Raw genomic sequence first — 16,375 nt, forward strand, 5'->3', positions numbered from 1 at the left:
GTCCAGATTTAATTTTATTTTTTTCATATAAAAAAGTGAAATTAAATCTGAATTCTTAAAAAAAAAAAAAAAACAAGACGTGTGCTAATTGCTATAATTTTTTGAAGGCACCTCAGTCAAATTTTTTTTCTTCACATAATTAACATTTATTATTATTAGTTTCTGGCACGTCAAGGGTTGAAAAGAACCCGAATACGCATAGATGGGGTAACTCCCGAGAATACCCTTCACGTCTCTTCAAATTTTGGAAAATACCCCCGGCCTCAACTACCCCCGCCACGTCTCTTCCACCAGACAACAGCCCAACCCACAAAGCTAATCAATCCTCTATAAAAGCCACTACATTGCTCTCTCACCTTCTTCAGATACCCCTGAACATCTGCGTATCTCACATTCTGCAAATAAAGAAATGGCTCTCACAAGCAGCTCTGTGATTCCCACCAAATCCTTCATTCAAACCCAGTCTTCTCTCCTGCCCTCCACCAAACCCCACCAACCCTCCATCCCTTCCAGGCGCAGATCACTCCCTTCGATCTCCGCCGTCCACGCCGCCGAGCCCGCTAAGAACCCGGTTGTCTCCGACAAGCCGCCGAAGCAGCAAGTAACGCCACCGCCGACGAAGACGACCCACAATGCGGCTCCGGTGACGTGGAGCGTGGAGAGCTGGAAGACCAAGAAGGCTCTCCAGCTGCCGGAGTACCCGAATCAGGAGGAGCTCGAGTCGGTGCTCAAGACCCTCGATACATTCCCTCCGATCGTTTTCGCCGGAGAGGCGAGGAACCTCGAGGAGCGGCTGGCTGAGGCCGCCATGGGCAACGCGTTCCTTCTGCAAGGCGGGGATTGCGCCGAGAGCTTCAAGGAATTCAATGCCAACAACATCCGTGATACCTTCAGAATCATCCTCCAAATGGGTGCCGTCTTAATGTTCGGAGGTCAATTGCCTGTTATCAAGGTCTAAGCTTTTGTGTTTGGTTCTTTCTAAATTGTTAGAATTTTTGGGTTATTGGATTGGATTATTGAATTTGTGTGATTTGGTTGTTTTGTAGATGGGGAGAATGGCGGGTCAGTTTGCGAAGCCGAGATCGGATCCGTTCGAGGAGAAGAACGGTGTGAAGCTGCCGAGTTACAGAGGGGACAATGTGAACGGAGACGCTTTCGACGAGAAGTCGAGGACTCCGGACCCCCAGAGGATGATTAGAGCCTACTGTCAATCTGCTGCCACTCTCAACCTTCTGAGGGCCTTCGCTACCGGAGGGTATGCTGCTATGCAGAGGGTCACCCAGTGGAATCTGGATTTCGCGGAGCACAGCGAGCAGGGAGATAGGTATGTGTCAACTCAGACGACAGATTCATAATTTGGAATTTGGTATTACTTTCTTGAAACTATGTCGTGCATTAAAGTGTAAGATTTTTACAGCGTAGATTTACTTTTGTCATTTTCACATGTTTTTATCTATTTTCTTGACTTTTCTGGTTCGATGACGTGGTCTATATGGCAGATAAAATTCATACCGTATAAAGTATATCTGTCCTTATTACTTGCTACTTTGTTTGGTTGTTTCTTCTAGGTTGTGTTCCGTAAAAAATCTGCCTATTTAGAATGATGGACTGCTTTCACGTTTTTTTGATATCCTGTCTTTTTCATATGGCTGGTGCGTGGACGAATTATGCAGTTTAAATCCATGATACCATCTCATCAATAACATATGTGGATAGATTTTCTTTTTGAGTATTCGAAGGCCCCTTTTTATTTTTATTTTTTTTATAGCTATTTTAATTATGGCTGTTTCTCTAATAATATGAATAACTAATTCTTAAGATGTGATGAGTTTAATTGGGTTCTGGGATTCAAAATTCAATCGTGTTAAGCTTGGTTTTCTTTCTTTTTTTTGCGGATAATTTTGTCATCATTATGTTAATAATCGTCTCGGCACGGCAGGTACCGTGAACTAGCTCATCGTGTTGATGAGGCCCTTGGATTCATGACTGCAGCTGGACTCACTGTTGACCATCCCATTATGACGACAACTGATTTCTGGACATCCCATGAATGCTTGCTCTTGCCATATGAGCAGTCACTTACTAGGTTGGATTCAACCTCAGGCCTTTACTATGACTGCTCTGCCCATTTTCTTTGGGCAGGGGAACGTACCAGGCAGCTGGATGGTGCTCATGTTGAGTTTCTAAAAGGGATTGCTAATCCCCTCGGCATTAAGGTTACTATGCTTTCTATTCTACTAATTCAATCATAAACATTGATTATCTGATAAGTTGATACGAACAACATTACCTTGAACAAGTGAAGTATTTTGAAAACCTCCAGATGAATGAAACTCCCAAGTGAAGCTGATTTTATTGGCACCACTAATCCTGTTTTTTATTCCAAAATGAAACTGGTAATAAACTGGAAATTGTGTGGCTCATTGCTCTAGTCCCAACTCTAAGTCGAATAGTATTTGTTTTCGATACTTGTATGTGAATATGTGCAAGTTTTTTCTGTTATTCTGATGATGAGTTTCTGAGATGAATAACGAAAAGTGGCGTTTGTGCTTCAGGTCAGTGATAAGATGGATCCAAACGAGCTTGTCAAGCTCATCGAGATTTTGAATCCTCAGAACAAAGCTGGGAGGATAACAATAATCACAAGAATGGGAGCTGAAAACATGAGGGTAAAGCTTCCTCATCTAATTAGGGCTGTCCGCAGAGCTGGGCACATTGTTACATGGGTCAGTGATCCTATGCATGGAAACACAATAAAGGCTCCGTGCGGTCTCAAAACTCGCCCCTTTGACTCCATCAGGGTATTTTACTCATCATTTACTTCTTTTATGTTACCCATCGTTTATTTTTTTCACTGGTAGGGGTGGAAATAATTATTAGGAGTTGAATGCGTGCTGCAAAATGGTATCATACACTGCATAGAAATGAAAACATCTTTTTTTCCATAACATTTAGAGAAACAAACATCCTTTAGAATGAAGTTTGTTATAGAAAGGGGGAAGAGAGAACAATTAAGTATCATAACTAGAATGTATTAAGAATTCATTTCCCAAATATAAAAATTCATTAATAACTATAGTAATGCAATTCTAAATACCGATCAAATGCCCTTAAAGTTACGGGAATTACCGATCAATTGCCGTTCAAGTTATGGTTTATGAGCCACTTATGATCGCGGTGTCATCCAAACTTAGCCTTCAGGCATTTGCTTTGGTGGTAACCCATAAACTTTCTGTCCCAAATTGCTTTTGGGATCTTTAGTACCTATAGATGGATCAGTCACCAATCAGTGCTTGCACTTAATAGAATAGCCTGACTGCTCTTGAGAAGTTAGGTGATTTAGCTAGTGGATCATTCATGAGGTGGGACAAGTAGTCAACTGTCCTGAACAGCTGGTGGTTTTCAGTCGCTTGAAAGAACGATCATTTCATTTTCTAGCAATTGGCTTGTATGAAGCAATATAATCAGGCGTAGTAGGTGTGGAAAGAGACAACTTGTATGGTGTGTTTGGGTGAAACAGTCAAGCTGGGTGTCTTAATAATGTTTCATAAGATATTATGCCTATGGTAGGTAGGTGGCCGCATTTCCCCATCTCCCTCTTCTTTCTTCTTCTTTTTTTTTTTTTTTTTTAAACCTGAGCGGTCATATTTCCCTATCTGTAAGTTAGGCTTGGACCTTGAAATTCATTTTGCAGTATAAAAGTCTCAACTTTATTTGGACATACAGCTATTTATTATCATAATTTATTTAGGTAAGTAAAAGGCAATTAATCCTTAAAACTTTATTTGGACAGGCTGAGGTGAGAGCCTTCTTTGACGTGCATGAGCAAGAAGGAAGCCACCCAGGAGGAGTTCATCTAGAGATGACAGGGCAGAACGTGACAGAGTGCATTGGTGGGTCACGAACCGTGACATTTGATGACCTAAGTTCACGTTACCACACCCACTGTGACCCCAGGCTGAATGCTTCACAAGCTCTTGAGCTTGCCTTCATCATTGCGGAGCGTCTTAGAAAGAGGAGGATCAGATCTCAGCAACCTCTTTCCTCCTTAGGGTTCTAGAATAGGGCTTCAAATGCCCAAGGCCAACAATATGTTCCTTCTTTTTCCCTAAGTTATTAGTGGTTGTATTAGCATGATCACTTTTGAGTTTTTTGAGTTATTTATGTTGTGTATTGTATGTGTATACTTAAAAGGAAGTGGTGGTGTGAGACTTCTGAAAGGAAAGTGGAATAAATGGAAACGATGACTGCATTTTATATTTGGTTTGTGTTTTGTGGGTTTTTGTATATGTACGGAGGTTGTGAGTATTCTTAGGAAAATGCTAAATGCTTGGCGAATTACAACTTCGACTATAACTCCTTATAAATTCATGTAAATTTGTAATAAAAACCGAACTAAATCTAACAACATTCTTATTCTAACAGAGATAGCTAATAGCTTGTTACATAATGGGGTCTACCTTATAGGCACACTTTAGTAGCTGAGGAAGGGGCTTAATGGTTTGTGCAGGGCTAACATGTTGAACCCAAAATTTAGAAAAATTACGTATACTCACTTTAAATTATCGTCATATTGTTAATGTCTTTCCAAATTATTAATTGAGTTAATATTTTCTTTAAACTATCAAAATTTGTCAATATCACCCGAGGAACAAAAAAAATCCTTCATAAAATTAAAAATGATAATAATAATATTATTAAAAAAAAAAAACTAAAAACTTAAATATTTTTAAAAAATTAAAGAAAACGTTTTTTTTTTTTTTCGAATTTATAAGAATATCTTTGTCTTATTAATTTTTTTTTTTTTTTTTTTTTAAAGTCATTTTGTCTTTTTACTAGCCTTAGGGGCCATTTACAATCTTGATAGTTTGGGGGACATCAACTCAACTACTTGGGAAGGAGACATTCATAATGGGGTGGTAGTTTGAGAGGGTACGTATACTTTTCCCTATAATTTATGAAGTTCATTTTTTTTTTTTTATTCTCTGTCAATATTGATATTTTCAAAACCTAATTGATATTTGGTATCATAACACCCCATTGAGAGTCTTCCGAAGAGTTCACAGTCTCTCTCGTTTTCTCTCCGGTAAAGCATTTTTTGAGAGCTTGTTTCCTCTTTGTGAGTGTCGTTTGGGAAGGAGGAAAAAGTTTAGTCTCGTCCCTCCTCCTTCCCCCTCCCCATCGGAGTAGTTGTTGCAGTGGGTTCCGGCCATTATTTTTAAGTACCTTACATTTCTTTTCAGAAAGTCAGTGTTTATACATATACTTAACCTTCACTTTTTCAGAAATAAATTCTTGTTTCATGAAAAATAGCCTTTACTCTTGACAACGTGTATGTACTCACACACACACCACCTCAACATTTTCCCAGTCGTTTCCAATTTCTCCTCACTTGTTTTCTTTCTTTCACAACACTTGTCCTCTTCACGCTTTGTCTCTCAACCCACTGCACTTATTGTCTCCTCACACGCACACTACATGCACTCACTTTTCTTTCCCGTTTGGTTAATCTTTTATTTCAATCCTACACAAGTACAACAACTCCTTTTCTTTACTTAAATCCCTCTCTTTATTTACACCCACTCTTCTCTTCTTGCCAACACGTTTCCCCATGCATATCACACGTATATATCCCCTTCTTTCTTCTCTCTCTCTCTCTCTCTCATATTCCCTTCTTTCTTTGTCTCGCGTATTCAACCACTGCACCCTCTTCTTTCTTTCTCTTTCTCTCATGACCACACAACCGTACACTGAACAAACACATTACATTTCAGTCCATTTCATGTTTCTTTTTTCAAATTAATTATTAAATTTGTAAAACTTATATATATATATATATATAAAAGTCTCGCAACTCTAATGTTGCCAGCTTGCCGACACTCACATCTCATGTAATCTTTTTTATTTTCTTTTATTTTTTTAATGAATAATTAAGCATTTTATATCAACCAACCAATCTGTACAAATTTCTCTTTAGCAATCAAGTTAAAAAAACACTGACATTATACAAGGAGAATAACTTCTATTCGGTGGTGGCAAAAATCGTCACCTTTTTGCCCACCAATAAGAAGTTGACATATCAGTATGAAACAAAAAAAAACACAAAAAATATAAGTGTCGGCAAAAACACCGGATCATCTCCTTCCTTCACTCTTTTAGTCTTTAGAAAAAAAAAAAAAAAAAAACCAAAAAAAAAAAAAAACCAAAAAAAAAAAAAAACCAAAAATCCTCCTCCTAGCCACTGCCCCACGCGGCCACGCTGGACCTCGAGATCGGCGGCAACTCCACGGCGTCGAAACTTGAAGGAGAAGACGAATGTAGTGGGTAGTCCTTGAATGGGAAGGAGAAGACAAACGGATCGGCAACTTCTTGGACCCAAAGTTGGCCGGGGTGGCTGCGTGGCCACCCCCGGCCACTGGGGGGTGGCCGCGCGGCCACCCCTGAGGTCTGGGGTTGGCCCGAACTTGGGGGTGGCCTTCTGGCCAACCATTTCGTCGGCCGGGTGGACGTCGATCCGTAGGAGGAGCAGCGTTCGGCGGAGTGTTTTGACTCAAGAGTTGGCGGCGTGTTCTGGCCTGGGTAGTGCCGGCAGCATCTAGACCCACGTCGGAGGAGCAACGTTCGGTGCCGTTGGTTTTGGCCTGGCTGGTGTTTCGACCCGGTCGGTGGCAGCGGGTCCATTACGGGCGTTGGCGGCGTGGTCTGGCCTGGGCGGTGCCGACGGTGTCCGGCCTGGCTGTGGCGGAATGTCTGCTTGGGCAGGGGCGGAATGTCTTTGAGAGGGAAATGGGGCAAAAGATCCAGTGTTTCAACAGCAATTGAAATTTTTGAGTTTTTTTTTTTTTTTTTCTGAGATGACGTGTCAAAATGTAATTGCAGAAAACCCTTGTTTTATGCCATGGCCTGACAGAAGGGGCTCTCTTATACAAGTATCAACTCCAAACTATACAAATTTGGATTCTCTCCGATTGAATTAATTGAAGAAGAGCCTATGCTTTATAAGTAAAGCTCAAAATTGTGTAAAAGGACCTACTACTCTCCGGGTGAAATCAACTAAACTATACCAACCCAACAAGTCAAAACCAAAATCGAAACCAAAAAAATAAAATAAAATAAAAAATTAAACCAGCATTTTAGTATCTATACGACTATATCCCACTTGCAATTAAGATTCCTATTAACACGCCCTTTAAGGTCTCAAAGAATTATTTGAATCACTTATTCTTTAGTTTTAGGAGAACTCCCATGTGATCTCCTACGATTTCCCTTTGTATATATATATATATATATATATATATATATATATATATATATATTTAATTAAATTCATTAAAATAATATCGTTTTGAATTTAGTAAGTTTAGGACCTTTAAGTTATATTAGTTTTTTTTTTTTTTTTACTATCATTGGTAACGTCATATTGCATTACATTTATTTATTTTTATTTTTATTTTCTTTTCTTTGAGTAATCCAAATCTCGATTACTCTTTGAAATAATAACCATCTATAATTGATAATCGTAAATTATGTAACAAGTGAAGTATTAATTTATTTAAGTTTGCATATAGTAATAAACACATTATTTAATATTGCATATAGACTTAGATGGTAATTTAAAGCGTTAATTGCTTCATATGGAGATAGTGGATAATAACTGCAATAGCCGTACACGAATGTAGATATTTAACGCATGCATGATGCAGATACAGGTATGGATACGAATACTTAAAAGTGATAACTGCATTATGCGGATGCAGATATTGCCAATAACTGCATCTGTATCTACATTTTCACCTTGACAATGTGTTTATCTCTGATATATTATGCATATGTTATGATATGTATTAGGTTGATGTTGGCTTAATGATTAATCGCCGTGCCACTGTGACTTTGTTTTACATTAAAATATATATATATGGGTCGTCATAGTGGATACATTGTATGATGTATTTATTGGTTTTGATATTGTGGATGTATTATTTGTTGTTTTGATTTTGATTTTGTGGATCTATTATTATTTACAGTTAAAACAGATGATTCAATAAAAATTACCCTTTCACTTGGGCGGATACGGGTGGATTCCGCCCCCAAAGTGGATATTGAAACTATGCTTCTCGCTGAGGGTTGGATATGAAGGTGGGTTAGGGCTGAAAACCGCCTATTAGGAGCAGTGCTCGGCCCTAAGGGCAACCACTAGACCAACTTATCATTGAGATTATGTAGGATCGATATCAAAGGATACTTGTCTAATTTTAATTGAAAGACCGAACCAAATCTACAAGCACTAAATTCATTTTTCAAGGCTCTATCTTTGTAGCATTACTTTTTGAAAAAAATACCTCATTTATGGACGGCGGGTGTGTATTTGGTAAAGAATTTTGTTGTAAGATTTTTTGTTTAAATAGAAATAAGAAGTAATTAATATGATATAAATGTGAAATGAGATTTGAATTTTTTATGAGAAAAATAGTGGAAAAAAGTTGTTTGTCAAATGTTGCATGTTTGGATGGTTTTGGTTTTTCAAATATTTTTTAAATATTGTGTTGGGGAATTATCATCCCCAAAGCCTAAACAGGCCTATTACAGAATTTTAAACCTAGTCGGTTTGCCTGCCTTGAATGAACTTGGTTCCACAAGCTTGGAATTCAGGAAGCCCCTATCAAAAGGGAATTGGGCCTGAAAGTCCAACCAAAGGCCCCACCCTAATCCAAAAAGAAGGCCTGTCGGCCGAGTCCAATGCAGAGCTCGGCCCACTTCCTGTCAAATGACGAGAAGAAGCCGCAAGAATCCGAGATACTTGGCCACGTTCCACAAAGATGCCTCCAATCCGGTCGTGGGTGTACATGTTTCGGATTATCAGAAGACTTACATTTCGGGACGTGCAATAACCCACATTTCAGAGACCACAATCAGAAAGATGTTCTCCCTCATTTCAAGGGGTTAACGGTCTTAACCCTTCAGTATAAATACAAACCAACCTCCAGTTATTCACGGGTTGAAATTATTATTATTGAAACACTACTGTTATTATACCAGATAGATTAACTTAAGTATCAGAGTGGAAGTAGCTGACACCGCCAGCAATCACTCTTATTGCTCTATTGTTTTGCATAATGAGATCATCACTATTTTCAACAGCCCATGTCACCAAACCGGTCAGTCCGACCTGTATGAACATGGTTCAAAAGGGAATTGGGCCTAAAAGTCTAACTAAGGCACACCCATAATCCAAAAAGAAAGCTTGTCAACCAAGTCCAACGTCGAGCTCAACCCACTTCCTGTCAAAGGATGAGAAGCTGCGAGAATCCGAGATACTTGACCACGTTCCACAAAGATGCCTCTAATCCGGTCGTGGGTGTACGTGTTGATGAGTGCCAAATATTGTATATTTGGACCCCTTAATTTACATTAGTTAAACCTTTAGCTTTGTTACTTTCTGATATTTTGGTTAGTTTTAGTGTTTTTGCGTTTTGCAGGGCAATAAGAGAAAAAATGACAATTTTCAAGGCAAAAACACATAGAAAAGTTGGATTTTCGGAAGTGCTGAAAAAGTAGATCGATCGAATATTAAGTAGATCAATCGAAAAGTAGATCGATCGATTATTAAGTAGATTGATCGAAAAGTAGATCGATCGATTATTAAGTAGATCGATCGATTTTAAAATCGATCGATCGAATTTATGCGGAGCTGAAATTTTAGAAACCCTAGCTAACTCTATAAATATCATTCTTTTCTCATTTTTAGAGAGAGCTGCAGAGGAGGCCGCTTAGGAGTGCCCTAGGGGCCGATTTCACTGTATCTTAGGGTTTTTGAGTTGATTTTGACATAGAACTTCAATCTTTTGTAAGTTTATTCGTTTTTAATGCATTCTTGTAGTTTATTTATGCTTTCTTTGTTCATGTCTAGCTAATACTTTCATCTAGGGTTGATGATGAAACCTCACCAGTGAATAGAAACTGAGTTTCATGCTTGTTTATGCTATTTGAGTTTATGGGCTTGATTTCTCATTGTTCTATTTCGATTTTTTATTTTTGGATATCTCTTGTGATTTCCGAATACAAGTGATGATTTGATATAGTTTCATTAAATTGATGGCTTGGGTTTTCATGTATGTTGGATATTCATTGTGTTTCATTCTATGGATACATTTGATGATTTAGTTAAAACTAGATATCTTTTGTGATTTGTGGAAGAATGAATTCATTGAATGATTTAAACTAATTTTTGAAGGAAGGTAGAACATACCTAAGATTGGTTTGAAAGAATTCGAAATGTGTGTGATGAGCATGAGATTAGGTTGTTGTGATTTGGTGAGTGTGGATTCCGAAACCCTAGACCCCTTTATTTTTATTTATTTTGTTTATGTTTTCTTTTGTTAAAAATCCCTAAATTTGGAACTAGGTTAAAATAGGATTAGTTTAAATAGAAATTAATTTTCACAACACAATTCCTCGTGGGATCGACCTCGCACTTGCATAACGCTATATTGCAAACGATTCGTGCACTTGCAAGTATTATAATTTGCAAAACAAGTTTTTGGCGCCGTTGCCGGGGAATTGTTTTGTTTGTGGAAATTGATTTTTGTTTGAATTGATTTTATTTTTCTACTAGTTTAGGTAGATTTTTGTTTCATATAATTTCTGTTTTGTTTTTGTTTTATGTTCAAAAACAAAAAAAAATAGAAAAATTGTTGTTTTTCCGGTTCTGTTTTTGCAGCTGCTTCACTTTCTGAGTGCCCTGTAAAGTCGATCGATCGAGCAAAAATTCGATCGATCGAAAATAGATCGATCTAGTTAATATTCGCTCAATCGAAAGTCGCTCGATTGACCCTATAGTTGATCGAGCGAAAGACTGAAGACAACAGCAGAAACCGGAAGCAGTTAAAAAAAAAAAAAAAAAATCAGTTGTTTTTAGTTTATTTTGTTAATATTTTGTTTCTGTTTTATATTATTTTATTGTTTGTTTTTCTTTGATTAATTTTATTTTTTTATTTTTTAAAAAAAAAACACTTGGTTCATTTCTTTTGTGGGATATTTGCATGCTATAGGGTGCAAGTGAAGCATGAATTTTTATTTTGATAATTTTAGTAATTCTTCTGCACAACATGCTTTACCTAGTGGTAAGACACTTGCACCAACCAACTACTCTTACAGTTTCAACCCACATGAACCATGTTCATATTGCTCTGATCCTTATCATAGTGCTAGTAGTTGTCCCTCCTGAGGACAATTCTGCAATCTTTCTTATGAGCAAATGAACCCCAATTTCTCTAGTCCAGGATTTGATGCAAATCCCAATTTTTACAACCCGGACTGGAGCAATCATCCTGATTTCTCGTGGCAAGCTCAAGCCATGGGAAATTGTGCTCCCCAATTTCAAGAACTGCACCATCCTGATTATCCGCAGTTCGATAGCCAATCTTCTCATCCTTCATCCTATAATTATTCAGCTTCTTCCTCACAGTCCACTTTGGAAGACACTTTCAAGGTCTTCATAGAGCTCACAGGCCGAGCTATTAGTGATATGAAGAATACTACTATAGAAAACACTCAAGCGATTGCTAGGATAGAAGGACAGATGGAATATCTAGTTGCTGAAGTCACCAGAATAGAGGAAGAAGAGCTTCAAAATCAGCTGATGGTTGAAGGGCACTACATGATTGATGTAGATGATGCTAGCTATTCTTGTCATGAGCATGTCCCTACCATCACCATGTTTGAGAATGAGGAAATTGTGGATAGCAATGAGGAGAAAGAAAATGAGGAGCACCTGGAGCACACAACGCCCCCGCCAAATCCAAATACGTCCAATGACAAGGAAATGAGTACTAAAGCTCATTCCTTCATCACCATCCCTCTTGAGACATTTCATGAGCCCTAAGCTTCAATTCTTAAATGTCTCAAAGAGCCATCTTATGCCAAAACTGTCAAGGATCTATGCACACAACTGCGCAAATCTAGGCACCATTGTCCTAAGAAGATCTTTCAAAACAAGCAAGTTGGCTACATAAAATGGCGAAACATTCCACCAGAGGGATACCAAATTTTTAAGAGGAAAGGGTGGAAGGGATTGGTTGGACATCCACATGATCGAGGAAGGCGCTGTAAATTTTTTTTTTTCCCTTTTTACTTTATGCACATTTAATTTCTTTCATTTTTCTTTTCATTTCATTTCTTGTTATTTTATTTTTGTTTCTGACAGCAATTAACCTTTTGATGTTTGTTTCTATGAGAAAATATTGTTGTTAGTGTTTGTTGACAGGTGTTTTGGTGTTTAAGTTTGGGGGACGCCTTGACCTTTTTCACACCTTGATTTTTCCTTACTTCTGGTAATGTATTTCTATACTACACATTGATGACAATGTGTAATTCAAGTTTGGGGGTATGGAAAAACACTTGTCTATTTGTTTGTTTATTTAATTTTTTTTTTTTTCTGTTTGTTTAGTTATTTTTAGTTGTCTTTTTGTTCTAAAAAAAAAAAAAAAAAAAAAAAAAATTGTTGTAAAGTTTGAGTTAAGCCATAGCTGTGGTTTGCATTTCATCGGCTTGCTTAAAGTTTTGAACACATCATGTCATTAGGAATCTGAATCTTTTGACTTATTTTTGGGCTAGTGAGACTTCACTTGTTTGAGTTGAATTATCACGAGCACATTAGCATGTAATCTGTGGGGTATGAATTTGTGCTTAATTGTGTATTTTGAGAATTGTTGGATGACTTATTGATAAATAACCTTGGCTTGCAAGATATTTATATATATATATATATATATAAAAAGAAAAGAAAAAAAAAATAGATCATTTTGAGTTTTTCACTGAGTAACCGGGCCTCTTGCCTCACTAAGCATTGAGTGTTCGCGTCAAAATGTGAGAATTTCAATTTGGTTAATTGTATGGCTAGTTTGGCTTCGTAGCCTTTTTGACTTGAGTAATTAAGCCCTTAGGGATGTTTCTACATCTAGTGCCCTAAGACCATCTGGTTCGAGAGCCACTGGCCCAACACTCGTTACATGGGTCAACTAGAAAGCTTAAGGGAGCCGAACATTGCATAGCCTACACACAAAAAAAAAAAACAAAAAACAAAAAAAAATATATAAAATAAAATAATTTGAATATCTTGCCTTGGTTGTTTCATTTGATAGGGAGTCCAACGATTTTTGAGGTACTTATTTTGAGATTAAAATGAAACCTCATGATTACATGTTAATTTCACTTAACACTTTTGAAGAACATGTGATGTCTTTATTGTCCATTAATGAATGATTTGATGTTGGATCCCCTGTTGATGTTTATGATGGGGTTTCTCTTTTTAAGCATGCCAATGACATATGAACCATGGTTTGTGTAAAAAAATTCTTTCTTATTGACAACATAGTGTTTCAATGTTTGTGGGTATCATTTCTGGCAAACCCTCACGAGACTTCATTCGTCCACTGAGTCCTAGGGGTTTAAAAGGCTTGTTGCATATGCTAAATGCAATCGTTTCTCCCACGAAAGAGGACTTATGTTTCATGCTTTGATTTTGTTTTTCATTTTGTTTTGCTAAGGGACTAGCAAAATATAAGTTTGGGGGTATTTGATGAGTGCCAAATATTGTATATTTGGACCCCTTAATTTACATTAGTTAAACCTTTAGCTTTGTTACTTTCTAATGTTTTGGTTAGTTTTAGTGTTTTTACGTTTTGCAGGGCAATAAGAGAAAAAACGACAATTTTCAAGGCAAAAATATATAGAAAAGCTGGATTTTCGGAAGTGCTGAAAAAGTAGATCAATCGAATATTAATTCGATCAATCGAAAAGTAGATCGATCGAATATTAAGTAGATCGATCGATTATTAAGTAGATCGATCGAATATTAAGTAGATCGATCGAATTTATGCGGAGCTGAAATTTCAGAAACCCTAGCTAACTCTATAAATATCATTCTTTTCTCATTTTTAAAGAGAAAGCCGCGGAGGAGGCCGCTTAGGAGTGCCCTAATGGCCGATTTCACTGTATCTTAGGGTTTTTGGGTCGATTTTGACCTAGAACTTCAATCTTTTGTAAGTTTAGTCGTTTTTAATGCATTTTTGTAGTTTATTTATGCTTTCTTTGTTCATGTTTAGCTAATACTTTCATCTAGGGTTGAGGATTAAACCTCACCAGTGAATAGAAACTGAGTTTCATGCTTGTTTATGCTATTTGAGTTTATGGGCTTGATTTCTCATTGTTCTATTTCTGTTTTTGAGATTATTTTTGGATATCTCTTGTGATTTCCGGATACAAGTGATGATTTGATATAGTTTCATTAAATTGATGGCTTGGGTTTTCATGTATGTTGGATATTCATTGTGTTTCATTCTATGGATACATTTGATGATTTAGTTGAAACTATATATCTTTTGTGATTTGTGGAAGAATGGATTCATCAATGATTTAAACTAATTTTTGAAGTAAGGTAGAACATACCTAAGATTGGTTTGAAAGAATTCGAAATGTGTGTGATGAGCATGAGATTAGGTTGTTTTGATTTGGTGAGTGTGGATTCCGAAACCCTAGACCCCTTTATTTTCATTTATTTTGTTTTTGTTTTCTTTTGTTAAAAATCCATAAATTTGGAACTAGGTGAAAATAGGATTAGTCTAATGCTCCGTTTGTTTCGACGTAAAATGGTTTCCGTCGTAAAATGGTTTCAGGGAAGTCATTTTTCTGGAAAATATTTTTCTTCGAAAGCATTTTTCGGTGTTTGGCGCGTACAGAAAATTACAAATATTTTTTATATTTTCATTCAAACATATTAACCTATAAAAATTAATTTTTATTCAAAACATATAAATATTAATATAAAATAATATAAAAATCATCGATGACGAGATTCCGTCACTGACCGACAAGATTTTGACCATTTTTGCTTGATTTCGGTTAATACAGTCAGAATTCAAGATAATGGCCGGAATCCGGACAGTTTCGTCGGAATCTGGGATGGCCGGATTCCGGCGAAGTGTCCGGATTCCGGCGAAGTGGCCGGATTCCGGCACAAACGGCCGGATTCTGGCCATCCTGCAGGATTCCGGCCAGAGAGGCCGGATCTGGCCAGATCCGGCCGGCATCTAGCCGGAATCCGGCCTCTCTGGCCAGAGCCGGCTGGAATCCGGCCAGAGCCGGCCGGCTCTCTGGCCAGACCGGCCGGATCCCGGCGATCTGGCCGGATCTGGCCAGATTGGTTGCCGGAATCTGGGCTGACCGGATTCCGGCGAAGGTGGCCGGATTCCGTCGCCGGATTCCGACAACATTAACCGGATGTTGTCGGAATCCGATACCGGCAAGATTTCGATGGTGGTCGGCTGCTTAAACGTGAAGGTCGACTGCTTTGTTTAAAATAAATCGACCGCGTCAGACGTCTTCGGAAAATGATTTACGCTTTTAAAAAGCGTAAATCATTTTCCGAAATTTACTAAGCATTTTTGGTCAAACAGAAATCATTTTCCGGTTGACTATTATTTTCGCCCCTACCAAACACCGGAAAATACCGAAATCATTTTCCAGAAATCATTTTACGCCGAAACAAACGGAGCATAAATAGAAATTAATTTTCACAACACAATTCCTCGTGGGATCGACCCTCGCACTTGCATAACGCTATATTGCAAACGATTCATGCACTTGCGAGTATTATAATTTGCACAACACGTGTTTCGAATTATCAAAAAACTTACATTCCGGGACGTGCAATAACCCACGTTTCGGATACCACAATCAGATAGACGTTCTCCCTCATTTCAAGGGGTTAACCGTCTTAACCATTCAATATAAATACAAACCAACCTCCAAGTATTCATGTGAAGTAATTATTATTATTGAAACATTACTGTTATTATACCAGAGAAATTAACTTAAGCATCAGAGTGGGAGTAGCTGACACCCCTAGCAAGTACTCTTATTACTATATTGTTTTGCAAAAGGAGATCAGCACTATTTTCAACAGCTCATGTCACCAAACCAGAAACTGCTTTAACATACTATTAATTAGAATTTAAATTCTACTCAGATTTTATAATTTTTTTTTTTTTTTAAAAAAATTTGTCTTAAGTTTTATAAACCATTCGAACATAATTTTAAAAAATAAATTCTCTCAATATTCACATTTTTTTTATTAAAAAAATCGTATACCCAAACGAGTCATTCACTCATTCAAGTATGATTTGGTTGTGAGTAAAAATGTCTTGACTTTAAAAAATAAAATTAAAAGATTAAAGAACAGAAATTTCTTACAAACTGATTTGTAGGAAATTTCTTACGACCCACGCATAAGATTGACATGTGTTATTTGGCATATGAGAAACACATGTTATTTAAATAGCATGTGCTTATTACATACTTTTTTAATAGCATTAATAAA

General features: G+C 37.3%; 1 protein-coding gene across 1 annotated transcript; it reads left to right on the forward strand.

The window, feature by feature from the left end:
• Positions 1–350: 350 nt before the first annotated feature.
• On the forward strand, positions 351–4,259 carry LOC133870386 (phospho-2-dehydro-3-deoxyheptonate aldolase 1, chloroplastic-like). Its single transcript, XM_062307495.1, has 5 exons — positions 351–952; positions 1,047–1,324; positions 1,940–2,216; positions 2,556–2,801; positions 3,794–4,259. The coding sequence occupies exons 1-5, from the start codon at positions 410–412 to the stop codon at positions 4,058–4,060; spliced, it is 1,611 nt and encodes a 536-aa protein (XP_062163479.1). The 5' UTR covers positions 351–409; the 3' UTR covers positions 4,061–4,259.
• Positions 4,260–16,375: the final 12,116 nt, after the last annotated feature.

The sequence above is a fragment of the Alnus glutinosa genome, chromosome 6 (genome assembly GCF_958979055.1).
Source record: "Alnus glutinosa chromosome 6, dhAlnGlut1.1, whole genome shotgun sequence".
NCBI classification, from domain to species: Eukaryota; Viridiplantae; Streptophyta; class Magnoliopsida; order Fagales; family Betulaceae; genus Alnus; species Alnus glutinosa.

Bases quoted from the DNA above. Each gene is read 5' to 3' on its own strand.
- LOC133870386 (XM_062307495.1), top strand. From the start codon at position 410: ATGGCTCTCACAAGCAGCTCTGTGATTCCCACCAAATCCTTCATTCAA. The intron at 1,325-1,939 runs GTATGTGTCAAC...TCGGCACGGCAG, and splicing joins CACAGCGAGCAGGGAGATAG to GTACCGTGAACTAGCTCATC. The intron at 2,217-2,555 runs GTTACTATGCTT...TTTGTGCTTCAG, and splicing joins CTAATCCCCTCGGCATTAAG to GTCAGTGATAAGATGGATCC.